Source organism: Cebidichthys violaceus, unplaced genomic scaffold (assembly GCF_023349555.1).
Source record: "Cebidichthys violaceus isolate CVI_PGR_0920_01 unplaced genomic scaffold, fCebVio1.0.p SCAF_21, whole genome shotgun sequence".
Classification (NCBI taxonomy): Eukaryota; Metazoa; Chordata; class Actinopteri; order Perciformes; family Stichaeidae; genus Cebidichthys; species Cebidichthys violaceus.
In genome coordinates, this window is record NW_027176384.1 from 2,201,480 (window position 1) to 2,218,949 (window position 17,470).

At 41.6% G+C, this 17,470-nt stretch overlaps 1 protein-coding gene across 1 annotated transcript in view; it reads right to left on the minus strand.

The window, feature by feature from the left end:
- cerk (ceramide kinase) overlaps positions 1-17,470 on the minus strand; it is a 38,547-nt gene that overhangs the window by 19,879 nt on the left and 1,198 nt on the right. The window contains exons 2-6 of the mRNA XM_068717105.1: positions 8,180-8,314; positions 6,667-6,789; positions 3,883-4,008; positions 3,188-3,254; positions 758-903 (exon numbers count right to left, since the gene is read on the minus strand). Of these exons, the coding sequence (XP_068573206.1) occupies positions 758-903; positions 3,188-3,254; positions 3,883-4,008; positions 6,667-6,789; positions 8,180-8,314 (597 nt within the window). The remainder of the gene's footprint in view (positions 1-757; positions 904-3,187; positions 3,255-3,882; positions 4,009-6,666; positions 6,790-8,179; positions 8,315-17,470) is intronic.

Genomic DNA, 17,470 nt, shown 5'->3' on the forward strand with positions numbered 1-17,470 from the left:
TGTTTCGGTTGGAATATTATAGGCTTTAAAAAAAATCATATGGAGAGACGATGGAGAGCGCTTTTCAACATTTATCAACATTTTTCTACTTTTGACAGCTGAGAGTGACCTGGTGTAAACTCTGGGCTTTCAGCTGTTGACCATACCGCATGTGTAGGTGGAGAGAGGAGAGTCATGGTGAGAGTGGAGCAAGTTTTTCCATTTGAGAAAAAGTCAGAGTTGTTTCCTTTAGGCAAATTATAAGGTGACTTGCCAGCATTGCATTATGTTCTAGGCTGGTGGTGGACATAAGTGGCGTTTTTTTTATTATTTTTTTTTACATATGACTGAATGTAAGGGCAAAATGGTGAGCTGTAAAAAAAAAAAAAAGCTTGTCTACTCTTGATTCTAGAGAAGTTACACAACAAGCTGCTCTTTACCTGTGAAGTGTTTGTAGTTTAAAATAAGGCAACTAAAATTGCACGCATGCAATTTTAGGGTGGAATTTTACTTTACATACATACATTTGTTTGACTGAGTTGCTAAAGAGGAGTGTTATCAATCTTCTATGATTTTATTCAAAATCTATATTTCAATGCTTTTAATTCGAAACAATGGTGTGGTTTCAATCTTTGCATCAAAACAAAGCTAGATAAACACCAAAGTGAAATTCCTTTAAAATGACATTCAGAGATCATTATCACCAAAACCATTCCTTACGCGCTGCTGTTTCCAAACCCTGTACACATTTGTATGTGATATAATGACCACAGCTCACCAGCAGGAATGATACCTATGCGCAGAGAACACGGGACCAACTCCGCATCTGGTTGGTTCTGGTCCACGCCGCTGTCTGTTTGGATCCTGGTGACCAACCCGTGCAGGATCTCACTGAACATCCCATCTCCACCCACACACACCACCCTGGACGGAGAAATGATATCAACGATGTACACGAGTTTCACATGACATCTGTTGAACATTGGAATATTGTTCAGAATAGTTTCAGGTCATACAGGTAGCCTAGGCGGACGCTGAGGAGTTACTTGTGTGGATTTAAGCAAACTACAACAAAGCCAGAAGACTTTGACAATAATAGGTAGGTGTAACTGTAAAAGCATTCACTAAATAAGAATATCACACTGGGCCACCCAGCATTCTGTCTTTTGTAAAGTCTGTATAAAAACCTTGCAGAAATGGACCTATGAATTATATAAACTGCAGAGGAAAAGCATAATGGACGCTAACCATAATCTGCTGGACTGAATATCTGATGAATAGAAGCTGGAGGAGAAAAAAACGTTCCTGTTATTGATGACCTTTATGTATTGGCTGCATTTTACCCTTTGCTCGCGGCCGTGAGCTGCATGGAAAACATAAACTTATGTGGCTTATGTGACTGATTTGTACATTTAGATTTATTGTAGAGTTATTGTAAGTGATTCTAGAGGATACAATCGGCTACATTTCTAAAATGATCATAAAGTGTGGATGTTCTAATGCGTGTTCTCAGTGACATCTGTTTTATTGCCTTTAGATCTGATCTGCTGCTTTTGCTTCAGTTGACCACTTGATTTGAATTGAATGTCTAAAGCTTTGAGTAATCATAACGGGGTAAAAGATCTCTCTGAAAGGACCTTTTGTATTGCTACAGGCACTGTAAATCCTGCACTACCCATTCTGCTCGAGGCGCACCACAGGGATCTCTCCTGGTTCCTTAACTATCTTCTGTTTACACCTTTCGGTCAAATATTTCAAGCGAATCGTATCAAATTCCATTTTTATGCCGATGGCTATTAGATCTGTTTTACATTGATTCAAAGCATATCGTGGAATACACATAACAAAGCACACTAAAACCCCTAAGTCTTAACCCCTAAACAGCACTTTGAAAAGGGCTGTTTGAGGGTAAAGACTTGATTTTACACGAGGAAAGTAAAGTGATTTCACTTTTCTGTTGCACAACTAAAACTGGTCCTCACAAGGATATAATATATACTCCACGCACACACACACACACACACACACACACACACACACACACACACACACACACACACACGCCCAACTGTCCGAGGAGAGGGGCTCTCTCTTTGAATTGCCTTTCCCGAGGTTTCTTGCTTCGGGTCCTTGTCTTTAAACATTAAATCTCTTTGCAGAAATCTCTGCGTCTTATTGCCTTGACATTTTTCACAGACAACCATGGTGCCGAGACGATGAATCCTAATCACTTAAGTGGTCCACTGACTTTTTCTCTAGCGCCTCCATTAGATTGAAATTTGTGTTTTTTTTGCGTGAAACAATTAGGTATATACATTCATATTTTCCCCTCGGCATGAATTGTAATCACTTTGGTGATCTTTTAACTTTTTCTTTAGCGCCCTCATCGGGTCAGAATGTTAACTTGGCACACACTTGGAGGTTGAAGGAAAAAGTCCTAACAGGAAGGATAAAAGCAGTGTCTCTTTGTTACACTACTAGCATGTTTAGTCATGTTTGACTGTCAACTGTAAGGTAATCCTGATCTAATGTAGCACTGATCAAAAGTCACGCCAGGTTACAGAGATCCGACTCTGTTAAAGGTTCTCTGTACAATATTCAGAGCATAAATATCGCATCAAACTACTTTTTGAGACATAGTGGAGTAATGGTTACCTGAGCAGAGAATGAAGTCACACTTCCTGTGTGTGTGTGTGTGTGTGTGTGTGTGTGTGTGTGTGTGTGTTAGTTCATGTGAGTGTGCCTCACTGGCTAGCTAATGGAAGGCGGAAACATAGCGCCCACCCTCCAGTTCCCCCTCAGGCATACGCTGTTTGCTCTGTCAGCACTGTTGCCCGTTGTTTGCACCGTTAGCGCTGTTAGCAACCGTAAGCTGCTAACTACCGCCTCAGCCGTTGGCATGTCGGGAGCCGTGTGAGCACTAGATAGGCTCTGAATTTCTTATTGAGCACCTCCAAGTGGTGAGGAACACACAGGGCTTTGCCTCAGTGCGATTACAATCTGACAAAGCACAGATTACAGCACAACACGGCCTCATAACAAACTCCGAATGTGCGATAAAACATTGATGCACATGACGATACACAGCTCATGGCAGAGTCTCTCGAAGGCTGTGTTGCAATATCAACAGACAAGAGTGAACTTCTGTCACAGTGAAGAACCGGTGTTAAAAGCCTGAAAGCAGAAGCTGCCCTGCTTGAGCACTCACCCGTCATATTTATCTAGATCGGCCTCGGTTTTCAAGTGGTCCCTGGCATGATTGGCCCGCTCTGTAACTACAGAAACAAATCAAACGGCAAGTGTTAGTGTAACTTCAATTAAAAGGAACGTACTGACAAAACAATAGACTCTTTGTGGGCTGACTAGCACTAGCATTTTGAAATACAGGACAAGGAAAAGCTTTGCACTTTTGTAAACACTCCCTGGAAACCCGTCATGCGGATTAATGCTCAGAGAGAGCAAAAGGCACAGTGGCACAAAACAACCTAATTCAGCTATCGTATATTAGCCCCCCCCCAAAAAAAAACCCCAACAATATTTCAACAGTAAATCTGTTTTCCAGGAATAATAACAACACAAATGCAATCCTGCCATTCACAGAAGCTGTAGGAAACCCGGAGTGAATAGCATTCAGGTTGATGGACCATCAATACCGCAAGACTATGTGTAGCTGTTGCAAACACTTATTGAATAATAGATGTGTTTTGGATAGCCAAGCTTATCAACTATCACAGCTTCCATTAAGGTGGTGGCAAGATTAATGGCACTATCAGCCAAATCATATCCTTGCAAGCCTCTTCGGCCCCTTGGAGAGGCCACAGTGGCAGCGGAGATCTATATACGGCGGCCACCGTGACTCATTTTTTATTTAAATGTTGAGGAACGCTACTGATGGGGACCCACCAATCACGTCGGCGGAGATGCAGGCGCGGCCAAACAGTGGAGCCACCTTCTGCTCGTAAATGCGCCTCCCGTGCTGCTTTCCCCCGAAGGGATTGATGTACACCAGGAGGCTCTTCGGTCGGTTGGCTGCAAAGTGAGGGAGGGGTATGAGATAGTCATTAAAAAGGTTCAGCATATACCTTTTTTTTCTACAACTGTCTCACTGACAAGCAGCTTGATGAAGTTTTCATTAACCAGAGACCTTTCTCGAAACGCTCAGTCAAACTGACTGGTGCCCGCAACACGCCTCTCAAGAAATAAATGGTGTGTCTACCGACTATGGGAGGAGTGTGAAGCAATTCAGAGGTGCTGCATCATTTGGTGATAAACCCACAGAGTGCCGCGATGGAGAATACTAAATGGCTTGTTTATGGCTGCTGTGGAAGACTGCGTTTAGGACAACAAACTGAGATACAGCAGCTGCTCCAATTGGAAATGAATGGATTGGGATCGGGAGTTAAATGAGCACAAAGAAATATAGGGTGCAATATTTGTTTGGCAATAAGACAAAAGTTCCATTAAATTACATAAATGGATTGTCAATGGGGGATGTAAAGGTGCACTGTGGAGGAGACTAACACTATTGAACACACTAGAGCTTCATCTTCACAATGGATGTAGTTAATTTTCTTGAATTGATTCATCCTGCCAGGCAAAGTGGGGCCAAGTAGGCCGCTTCAAATGGACTAAACCCATCTTATGCTCTAATTTCCACATGCTAGTTACATACTAAATCCTGAAGATCTCCAACGTAAAATCACTTGGCAATCCCATTATACATGTAAAGCACTGTATTTTGCACTCAACCAGGTCAAACATGTAATAAAGCTCAATGTGTAGTGACTGATGGTGTAATAATAACCTTTTTCCAGGTCATGTAATGTGTTAATTCATCATTGGAAAACCTGTTAAATTCCTTACATCTGTAAAGATTTTGATGGATGATGCGCTGTTGTGTACATTTTCAGCCTTGCAGTCTTGCACGTTAACATGCAGGAGAGAGAAATAAAGATTCCCAGGAGCACATCTGGACAGTAAGCTGGATGCAAACAATAATACAAACAGACTCTCAATGCTTCTTGTGCAAGCCAGCGAAAGATGTTTTTAGTACACTCTTTTAAAGTTTGTAAAACCACCATTTATATGTTTTATCAGACTATTGGTTATTCCTGGCTCCATTCTTTATGTCCCTGCCTGTGAGGTACTATCTAGAAGAGAAATGCAGGAGGCCAACCTGTATTGTCGGTTCGCCTCTGGGCTCTCCTGAGGGCATTGAATCAACTGTAAAGAATTAAGTGGGGGTTTTTTTATGCACAATAATGCACACTTTACATACAGTCTGGTTAAGGAGTTAAAGAGCTCATTTAGCACTCCAGTCTCGAATGCATTAATGATCAACCGTTTGGTCGGAAACTTAAATATAAGCTGAATATACAGTTTCTTGGTCTTTGTGATATTAATCTGGAAAATGATTACCGTCCTTTCCCTTTTGTTTGTTTCAAACACTATCGATATACCTCACAATAAAAGCATCTTTTAAAGAATCTCAGAGTTTCAGGGGTTTTCCTTGGGCGTTACAGTGACTTATGTTACATACTGTATGGTGGTGTCCCCGATGAAGTAGTCCATAAACCACTCAGAAAAAAAATTGTATTCCATATCCCCTGTGCCCATTGCTGACAGCTATTGAAATTGCTTGAGAGATAAAAAGCCTGATCCTCACAGAACACCCGTTCCCTCCATGCAGAATAAACTGTACGGCACAAAATCTTACAGTCCAATCTTAAAGCCGTTTCACACCAAGCACGGATTTTCCAAAATACGGCACGGAAATTCATAAAAACTGGATTTGTGGGTTCTTATAAATGTTTGCAAGCCCCTGTGGGTCATCAAAAAAACCAACGTGTAAATAACTGTTCCAAGTTTTGCCATACCTCCAGCTTTAACCCCAGGCAGCTCGCTGCCACACTGGACGAGAAACACAAGAGATGTTGTATCGTGGTTAAAGAACAGGGCTAGTCACAACAGCTATAGCATTAGAATCAAATTTGGGGTCCTATTAGTTTATGTATTGTGTAGTTAGCCAAACAGACATACTCTGCCTGGATAGGTTTTTGTCGTGTGGAGTGGACATAAGCACTAAATAAGGGGTATGTTTGCGATGAAAATGGAACACGGCAATACAAATATTTCCCACCGGACATTTTTGCATCAAACTCTTGAGAAACAGCTTTTAAACCAATTAAAGGAGCAGTATGTAGGACACACTGAATACCCCTCCGCTCCGCCTTCCATTTCCAAGAGTGTGGGAGAACTACAGTGGCCGTAATGTAAAAAGGTTTTTCCTTGAGCCAGTGTTTGGTTTGTCCATTCCAGGCTACTGTAGAAACATGGCAGTCCAACATGACAGAATCCATGAAGAAGACCCGCTCCCTATGTGACACAAACGGCTCATTCTAAGCTTACGGAAACACAACGTTTCTTAGTTTCAGGTGATTATCCACTAATAAAAACAAATATTACATTCAATACCTGCTAATAAATCCCCCTAAATCCTAAACACTGTCCCTTTAAATCTAGTACTCTACTCTGCATTTATCCTAGTGCTCACTAAGCCAGATTTCTAATATGTGGAACTTTTATGGCGCATTGTCCATAAAATGATTCTGATAACGTTGAGAAGCTCTGAGTGAGTTCAAAGTGCATCCCCACATCTGTTAGCGAACATCATTAAACAGTACATACCGAGAAATGACAGTTGCTCATTGATAACTTGGATCCACTGTTCGCAGAGTCCCTCGTTGGCAGAGTGGAAGGTGACATCACTACACCGCCACTGGTGCTGCCTCGTTCTTCTAACGTAGGAAACTGCAGAGGAGTGAAAACAGAAGGAACAGAGAACTTGCTGTGTTATGATTGTGGTTACAAATTTTAGGTCTAGTCACACTGTTGCAGGAATTGAACCGTAATCTTAACACCTAGTCCATTAGACCACCGAATGGAAAAAAGATTATCAGCAAAAGAAAGATGATTTCAGAAGATAACACCACATGTGCTCAATAAAGTCTTACCTTCTCTCACAATCAAACACCCATCACAGTTTGTGACACAGAATTTGGGCAGCAGAGAGGTATAATTCTTTTGTCCAGTGGGCATTTTGCACCAAGTACGTTCATTACCACCTGGCTTTGCTAAGTTGCAGACATGGCCTGAGACTGACAATGGACCCTCGCTTTATCCTTAAAGCCAATCAGATGTGTGCATGAAGCAGAAATGAGTGCATATGAGAGTTATGTAAAACTGGTCTCTGCTGATACTCAGAGAAATAGAAGTCATAATATCCTGCTCTGAACATTACTGAAATATTTACGTTAAGGGGCAAAAGAAAGAAAAAAAAAAATCACTCGCTAAGCACTTTGACAGCCGATTCACTCACTAAGCACTTCAAAGTCAAATTATCACACTAAGCATTATTTTCATCAGATAGGGAAGTTTTTACTTTTCAGGCAACTTCTTCAGACCAAAATCGCTTACAGTACCTCGCACTCGCGGAGGGGTAAGCACGGAGAGACGTTTAGGAGTGCGTGTAAAAATCATCCTTTAATAAGTTACATAATCAGGACGGAACTGATGGGACGTGTCTTTGAAGCCAGGTTTCCACGGATCGTGGGAATGCAGTCGTGTCAGGCTCAACACACTCTAATGCCAGTAAAAGCTCACATTAGCGAGGTAATTTTTTTTACATTTGGCTGTGATAAATAATGTAAATCCGATCTTGTTTGGATATAATCTAATGGCTCAAAATGAAGCATTAGCCCATAAGTCACTGGCATGCTGCCATCTTAGACCTAGTCGGCTAAGCTGTGAGGGACTCTCTTGTTAATGCATTACTTTCAGACTGTGGAGCTGTCGACAGGCTTATTTCCCATGTCAGATCACTTGTGATTGGTGGAGCTGAAGACTGGCTTTTGGCACACTTACTCAAAATGTAACTGCGATGTGGCATTGACCTACTACAGTAAAATTAAAGTGACAGGGATCAAAAACTGGCTTCAGGCAACTTTGTTGGAGGGAACAAAAGACACTATATCTATTTCTTAGAGCAGCAGCTCAGCTACTAAGTGTTGCACTTGCATAAAGATGGAGGACTTGTGAGAGACATTAAAAATGGCTTAGATATCCTATCTTTTTGTCCCATATATAGGCCAACACCCTCCCCCCAAAAGCACTGGATCCTACGCTTGTGTAGGTTTGATACCTGTGAATGCATGCGGGTACAGCTGGGAGTGCTGCTTTGCTTTTTTCTGACTCCTCCTGGTCTCTGCGTTGTCTTGATCATCTTTGGTGCCGAGGACAGCCACTATTTCACACACCTGAACAGCATGGCTGTGTGCTGGATGGAGAGACATGAATAAATGCATATTTTACTCAACTGCATTACACAAAAATAACCGGTGCATGATGCTCTTTTGATGGAATGGTTAGTCTGTGTAATACATTCTCTGATGTATACACACACATATTTGACAAACCAAAGCAATTGTGGACTATTAGACATATTGCCAAACATCATTCATCATTTTTGTAAAGATCATTAAAGCTGCAATAATCAATATTTTTATATATTAGCAATGACCAAAGGTGTCACTTATAGAGACAACCCCTTCAAAGAAGTATCACCCAACTCAGTAGTTCTCCTCATTCATTCCAGATCATTGTTTTGGTTTTTACGGCCCATAACTTCTACTGCTTATTGTTTCTGCTCAGTCTCGTCAAACTCATCAGCCTCATATCCAGATGTAGCACGCAGCTGTTTCAGTGAAGAAGCTCCCATGCAAACCCGCTACACGCTTCCTGCCCAGCACCAAATGGCACACAGACAAAGTTAGCGACCAGCTGATGAAAGTTAAACATTTAGCAGCTTAAGGGGTATTCCCTCGGGATGTCGGTGGAGTTCAAAAACAGAGCTAAAAGAAGAGTGAATATTGGACTAACGGTCATCAAATTAATGCAAATGTGCATGTGTAAACAGGCAAACGTTTGCTAAAAAGTAAAGAGATAAAGGTTTAAGTAAGTCTAGGTTGCCCCTTTAAAATGAAGACAGCATCATCCATATCTTATGACCTCAGAATGGCTTACCATTTATTTCATAAAAAGGAGTAACAGCCATATCCCAAGAGAGCTGCTGTTTGTTTGGAAAAGAGCTGCATCTTCTTGTTCTTTTTTTCTCCCCCACGGGGGAACGGGATTCAGTCTGCTAGTTTAAAATGATGTGGGATGAAAGACTTCGGCTGTGTTTGAATGGTTTGAATGGTTTACAGAATTAGTCGAGTATGGTGTGATCTGGTACCTCTTTGGCAGGGAAGAGATTAGGTTGGGTCAGTTGCCTTACAGGGCTGCTAAGTCACATCAAAGGATTTAATGGGTATTAAATTACTCCGTTTGAAAGGCAGAGATTGGGAAAATAAAAGGGAGTTACTGGGAAATGGTTTCCTTTCGCATCCATACTGGTAAGTGACAACAAGCTGGTCTGAGTGTGAAACAGAGTGGCCAAGGGAAATCCAGATAAAAGCGAAGAAATCATGACATAAGAAGGGGCAACTCAATGCTATTTTACACTACATCTCACAATATAATATATATGATTTCCCTTGTGAACCATTTCTATGTTTTAACTCAGAAATTGTGAGCATTCAAGCACACAAGATGGCAACGCTACTCACTGAACAAATTCAAAAAGTGCACTTTTGTGCATGGAAAAGGGCAATATTACTTTCAATGAGTTTAACTGACCTCTTCAACTGCATCACATACAGGCATTACAGTCTCTCCTACAAATGTATTCAGCTGATATGGTGAAATGGATGGGAGGGAGGCATGACATATTATTCCTCTCCCGGGACTCTGAGGGAATAGGATTTCATTTCTTTCTCAAATAAAGATGATGCGCCACGCAGGCATGAATAACTTTATAGCCATCGATATTCACACTTTGACAAATAGGAAGAGTTATGGCCATGTGTGTAATAGCTTTATTTTGAAAAAAAAGAAATAAGAACGAGGAGTTTCATTCCAGGTATTTGAAATATGGCACCTATAGCGTTCTGCCGAAGGGACTGTTGGGGGTTGAATTAACATATATAATGGATTACTGAAAGTTACTGACTAACACATTCCATCCATTTTCTAAACATGTTTTAGCATTTACCATTTATTCCCACTTGTGACCGCGGCAGTGGCTGCTGGTCAGAAAAAAAGATATATAAGCTTGCTTTAAAGCTTTCCCTTAGGTACTATTTTCTCACAGCAGGTGTTCTGGTTTATCATATTAAGAAAAGCCAACTAAAAACATTAATTATGACTGTTCTATTGAGGTGCCCCAGTAAGCATAACAGTGGAATAGTGATCTAACGTGCACAGTATCAAGAGCCCTGAAGCTGAAGGCTAAATGGAATGCAGCCATTATCAGTTTAATTATTTACACCTGTGCTTTCGCTAATGTGACATTTCAAAATGTTTTCTGGGGAAAAAAAGGTGTCGGCCTACGATGGCTCATTATTGACTATGAGATTTAGGCCACAGTCTATGGATTTAGGTCAGTATGTCACACTGACACCTGGGGACGTTTGAAATGAGTCTTAAGGGAGTAACAGATCATCGAGGAAGATCATTTTTTGAGCAGTTTTTTTAAGCCGACATTCTGAATACTTGCATCAGAATGTGGAACATAAAAAAGCCTCGCAGGGAGATAGCCAAGATACCTAAATCTACTTGTACTATTTCTGTTGTGCAACATGTGTGTCCTGAGAAAAATAGACATGGCATATTTAGGATGATGTTCTGACAGTCACGCAAGCGTGCGCAGATGAGCAAAAGCATATCATCTTTGGTAAAAGGTTGCACGTTGAGTCACAAATACCGTAGAGTGGGAAATAACCCAAGATTACAACAAACTGCATTACACTTGAGATAATTCAACACAAAATCTTGCATTTGCTGTTTGTTTCATATCCGAACACCACACTTGTATCTGATTTGTGCCAAAACATTCATTGGAATACATTAGAATATCTTATCAAACCCCCAAAAAATGAAAAATTTATGAAATTTTTTCTCTGTGTTAGGCTGGTGGGCAAATCAACTTCTGTCAAAGGCAAAAAGCCAACATTATTCACTGAGTCAGTAAAAGCGGTGTTTCTCTCCATCGCTAGTCAGACCGGTCTTTAGAACGATTTGGTCAAATTAACCCCCAAAAAACAAGCACAAAGCCAACAATATCAATGAACTGTGACACAAACTCTTCACATTCCCACATTCCAACACTGCTCCAATAACCCTGCCACACACACACACACACTCACAGGAGGCATAAACACGCACACGCTCAAGTACACAATAATCCCATTACTACACACACACACAAAAGACACACAAATTCCCCTACTTCTTTAGCTCAGTGCGGTCTGTAAGCTACATGCTAAGCCCTCGGCCATACAAGGTAGAGCCTCTCTGCTCTGCTTTGACATACTTTTCTTTGTGCTTGCAAAGAATCTTAGCACCGACAGTTAGCCAGTGTGTGCTGCCTATTCATACCACAGGGCTCAGTGTGTTACTGTGAGCCGAAGGGGTCCGCTACCTGAAGAAAAGAACAAAGTCAGCTTTTCAGGGACTAAGGGTTTATTTTTCTAACGTCTGGAACTTGCTCTGGACTTAGAAGAAAGTATTCAAATGTGTGTTTGTTGCTGCAAAGCTGAGGTGATACCTGTGAAGAAAAGTTGTGGCAACCAAGCTGGTGCTTGAATGCGGCTTCAACTATCAGTTACTCCAAAAAACAAACAAACAGTGAAGCGCAAGAGGACGAGCCCTAACATCCAAACAAACCACAAGAGATTGTGTCACAAGCTGGGCAGTAAACACTTGAGGCTGCCAGGTGATATTGATATCAATTTTTTCATATAAAGTTTTAACGATGTGGTCATAAAAAAAAAAAACACTTTATCTCCTGACTTGCAAAAAGTATTGTTTAAGAAGTAGTAGGCCGTACATCATTTACAGGATGCATGGGTATGATTCCAACTAAAGCATGGCCAGTAGTTACTACTGCTTAGGCCCAATAATTATTAAATTAATATCGACTTGAATTTAACTGGAGGATTTAAAATGATTACCTGCAGATAATAACAATAGGACAAATACATGACTTTAAAGGAATATTCAACATTTTGCAAAATACAATTATTTGCTTTCTTGCAGAGAGTTAAAACCTAATATTGTCTGTATGGTAAAAATGTATGGTGCTGGTTAGCTTAGCTTAGCATAAAGACTGGAAACGGAGGAAAACAGACAGCCTTGCCCTTTTCCAAAACAAAACAATCCACGTACCAGGAAGTGCACCTGGCCAAGAAATGGTCTCGCTATGAAAGTATTTAAATTTTTAGATTTCACACAGATTAAACAAACAAAAGGAAGTGTTATTTTATTGAGCTTTAGAAGTGCTGGTATAAATTTTGGACAGAACCAGGTTTGCTGTTTCCCTGTTTCCAGAAATCAAATAATTGTATTTCTCAAATACGTCAAACAACCTGTGAAGTTTCAGTTTAGGCTTCAGGTTCCCCACATGAGAGGTTCAAGTTGACGGCCATGGAAATAAGGACAAGTTGAAAAGCACAACCACATGGGATCCGATGAGAACAAGAGGCAGCATAGAGAATAACCCTGGCATGCGCAACTAATGTGCAAGACAGGAAATGGACCTCAAATTTTGGCAATGGCAGTGTGTTGCTTTGCCCAGAGTGTGAATGTAATCCCCAACTCTGGCATTGTTCGAGCCTTTTTTTCCCAGCGAGCCAGAAACATCCAAGTCCTCGGGGCACAGGGTGCTACTGGTTTCCATTCCAACCACATGAGATGGATTAACACCCGCACTGTTGTAATCTGTTAAAGGGCCAGGACTAGTTTGCAGATCTTCCAGACGATCTGTGAATTTGTATTTCACGTGATTGCATGCATCAGTGGCTCCCAAGCTTTTTGGCTCGTGACTCTTTAAACAAGGGGTTAATCATTGGATGCATAATGTGACCAGTTTAATTAACCAAGGATTTATTAATCCCACGGTAAGGCTTTTAAGTAAAGTTACAGTAAATCACAAGAAAGAAATACTACTCTATTCCATTATTCTATTTGTGATAATACAAGCAACCTGTAGTTTCCATTCAGGTGATAGAACAACCTTTTGCTTAAGCATATTTTAAAAGAAGAACATAAGAGAAGGCATAACGTTTAAAATCAGTGAAGTGGCCCTTTAACTACCTGAAGGGTAAAAATCCAGCGGTACTCAACGAGGATTTAGAGCCACTGGTCTTGGGAACAATTGCATCCTATAATGATGGAACAAAGAGGATCTTTCAGTTAATGTAATGGAGCTTAGGGGGTCAGTTAAATGCAGCTCTTCGATCGCGGCAATTCCGTTGAAATAACTTTTGCCCTTTTAAAATGCTGGTGCCACCGGGACTTTATGGGTTCAGGCACCGTTGCTGGGTCTCTGTGGCGGCGGGTTAGTATCTCTCCCCTGTGACAACTGATGAGCGACCTTAACCGACTTTAGTAGCAGTAGCTGAAGTTCAGACTAAATTGGTGCAAACGTTATAGAGACTGCTTTGTACTTTTGTGGTGGATCAACAAGTACCTGTGACTGCCGTGGTGCATCTGTGGATACATCACGATCCGGCTCGTCCTGCTACCCAAAAACTGCGTGGCATCGCACTGAAAAATGTCGGTTTCCTAGACAGTGCTTGCATTAACATAACGTCCGTGAATGCCTCGTCACCGCCTTTGGCTTCTCATGTTGAAGTGCCCCCAGATGTTCTCTCATCGGCCCAAAATGAGTTAGTGTATGATATATTTGGGGATGATCTTGCAGGATCTTAACTCGATACATCCGACGCATTCATGCGTGTGCGTGTGAACAAGAGATTTTGTGTATATGATATCTGTGACAGTACAGAGCCTGGCCTCACCTTCTTTCTGTCCCCACGACAACAACAACAAGCTGTCATCATATTCATATTCTGCTGTTGTTCTCGGCACCCCTCCCTTTACACAGTGGATCAGTATGTAATCCCTTTATTGTTACGGAGGTTTTGGCACCGACAATGTGCCAGCGCAAGCTTAAGGAAATGCTTTGAAAGGTGTCCCCGCACTATTTATGTAATTTCCATATCATTCCTCTTTTACTTGCACATATTTCATTTCCAAGTGGCATGCAACACGGGCGCAAGAGAGTGATTTAACTGAAGGCGTGAGACTGATGATGTTTATGTTGTCGGGTGATGCAACCTAATATTTAAGCATTCTTTTGGCCCCGTGCTGGATTAGCTGCAGATGTATGCGAGTGTTTTACTGCAAGATATCCTAAAAAATATGAGTTCATATCAAACAAGGTGGAGGATAGCACTCTGTCACTCAACCGCACCAACACACCGTCTTCCAGGTCATTGATTCTCTGTGTAATTACCTTTAGAGGTCCTATTCTTTGCTCCTACAGACCCAAGCCGCAGGTAAATAAATACAATCAATGTAATGAAAGGGCCTGTATGGCTGCCAGTAAAGCAGTAAAAAAAAGTAATGCGGTTTACCCGATCTCCAGATGTTGTTTTTTGGCACTGTTTATTCCTCGGTATCTCTCTCTCTCTCCCCCTCCCTCTGCTGCTGTCGTCTCACAACGTACAGACAGGGCTGTGCATTGAGCACCCGCTTTAGATTACAAAGCGCAGCTCAGCCTGGGTACACATGGCAGTGAGCTGTCAAACAAGACACGTGGATTCCTCCCAGGCACAATGGGTTTGTTAAGTCAAGGCTTGGGCAAACAGACGGCGAAGGAAGAAAGCACAGCAATGGTGGAAGGTATAACAGGAGAGCAGTCAATAGGGGTGCGGTGGTACTGCTAGATCACTACACAAGTCATTATTTTGAGCTGCGTTTGGATTTTCAGCCACACCAGCAGCATGGCTCATGGGACGGCAATGTCGGTGCGTCTGTCCACCCCTTTGGTTCAGACTGAAATATCTTATCTGCGTTATTTGCAAATATTCCATAAAATGTACTACACACATTCATGTTCCCCAGAGGATGAAGCCTAATGACTTTGGTGATGCCCTGACTTTTTCTCCAGTACCTCTGCGAGGTTTTTAGTTTTTGCCCTTTCGTTAGATGCCTGAGGAGATGTTGACTGGATTTCCATGCAATTTGGTACAGATAGTCGTGGTCCCCAGAGGTGAAACTTAATGATGATTTTGTTGATCTTCTGGCTTTTTGGCTGGTGCCGTCGAAAAGGTCAAACTGTTCACTTAAGTTGTTCACAGAAGACACAGCGCTGTCTTTCTTTCAAAACTTTTGAGACTTACTGTAGTTCTATGAGTGACTGATGCACAAAATCATGCAGCTTTGTTTTGCTTCTTTACTTGTTATATGTGGATTTTGCAAAGGGATTTTGTTACAGAGGAAATTCTGTGATGCTGATACCCTATTTCAGCCTGATTTCCAATACTTCCTGTATTTCTATAAGTGAATCCCTGACTGTAACACTTTGGATCAGTATCCAGCTCTGCCATATGGGAAAGCAAATATCTAAACCTCCCCCCCTGGCCACGAGAGATATCCAGGCTTAGAGGGCCTGAGGATGTACTACTCGCAAAGCATAGTGATTTGGAGGAAAAGGGAGATGCTCTCCAAAGCATATGCCATGATTTAGTGAAGATTTTCCTCCAAGATGGGAGCATGCATTGTATAAGAGGAGTGACTCTGGGATTATGTGGACGTAGGATTTACTCTAGGCTCGGAGGCCATGCCATCTCAGTGATTGGATTCCGTCTGTGTGTATCTGTGTGTGAACAAAACATTCCTGGCTCGGAAACCCTCGTCTTGTTCTCTACTCGGCACATCTGACTGACGCTCGTGATTCGACCGAATCCACTTAAACATCAAGGAGGTAACATCCGCTAATGTTATCTAAACCAAAGCATCAGGACCAGGGTTAGAGTGGTGTTTACCGCTCATATCAGCTCCTCTTGGCATTTATGGCACTTGTGTGTCAGTTTGATGTTAGAGGGAGAAATATAAATTTTGGGAAGAAAAATGGAAAAATACGAACCACCTGTCAAATTTGAGTCACGCTGCATGAATTTCTGCTATCAGCTGGGATTCACTTTTTCTCTGTCTTCTCAGTGCTGCGGTTCACAGCTTTTTCTTGACTTCTAAATGTTATTTGATAGAAAATGTTAAATCTGTACCAACTAATATGTCACCTTCTATCTGTTGCATTTCCCCTTTATATCCTTGTTTGTTTTGTCGCCTCATTATTCCATTTTAAGTAAACTACATTGAACAATTACGTTGTACGTGACAAAGAAAAATAATCCGTCCTACTCCTTAATTACTCATTAATTTGCATGTCATGGGCACTGAACCTACGACCGTGCCGGTAAGGGTCTGTCGTCTAGAAACTAACAACCCTGCAAACTACCAGAACAAGTTATCTCAAGGACATTTCACCAATCAGTCTACGGCAGCTGCACGAATTTACAGCTTCAAATGTAGCTCGAACACAGAGAGAGAGAGAGAGAGAGAGAGAGAGAGAGAGAGAACCGTACAAAGAGGGAAGCGTGGAGCGCTTGTGCAGCCCATGACGCATGTCAACAACATGTAAAACACGTGGAGGGTTTCTTTCTTTGGGTCGGTGCAAACACGGTCACTCCCGTAGTCACTGATTAACTTGACCGCATTGACTTCTAATGATAGCCACACTCCACTCAAAGAGTACATGTATAAAAAGATAAACATAATCAGCCACTTCAGCTTGCTTAAGCAGTCACAGTCATTGATTTCCTCGTAAAGAGTGTGGCTCTACGGTGTTTGATGTTGGACTTACTGGATATTTATCACCTGCAAAGTCTCCTTGCTTGATTCCTAACTCCAGGGTAAACAGCCGCTGTCGTCGCAGCGATCGCTGGGGGAGATTTTGGTGAAGCCGCGTTGAACATTGACTCAATAAATGGAAGTCTTTATGGCAGGTTATTATAGGGCGCTTGATACCACTTTGAGGAAGGTCAATGGCCAGGTTTAAACTGAAGTGTGCAGTGCCAGCTGTAATAACTCCACTCGATATGGTACAGTAATTGCAGACCGGGGAACTCATCTAGATGAACAAACATTAGCCTCAGGAGGTTATGAGGACGTCTGGATTAAGTGAAAGTTGTCTGATGCAAAAGATGGAAAGTCATCGACAACATCTCTCCAAATTCATAGTCTATGGAGCAGCACCAGACGTTGGACTCACAAATTACAGTTTTGGCACTCTGTTTTTTTTGATTTGGTAAAGAGTTGTTCACGTTAACTATTCTTGGACTGTTATAGAATATAGGAATAACACGTATGAATTTTTTTTTATCAGTTATCACTGTGAGCTGGACAACAGCAGTTATTGGGTGGGTGTAAACATTAAAGCTGGAGTAAGTAATGTATTGTAGAATTAGTTTTTTGTTTTATTTGTTGA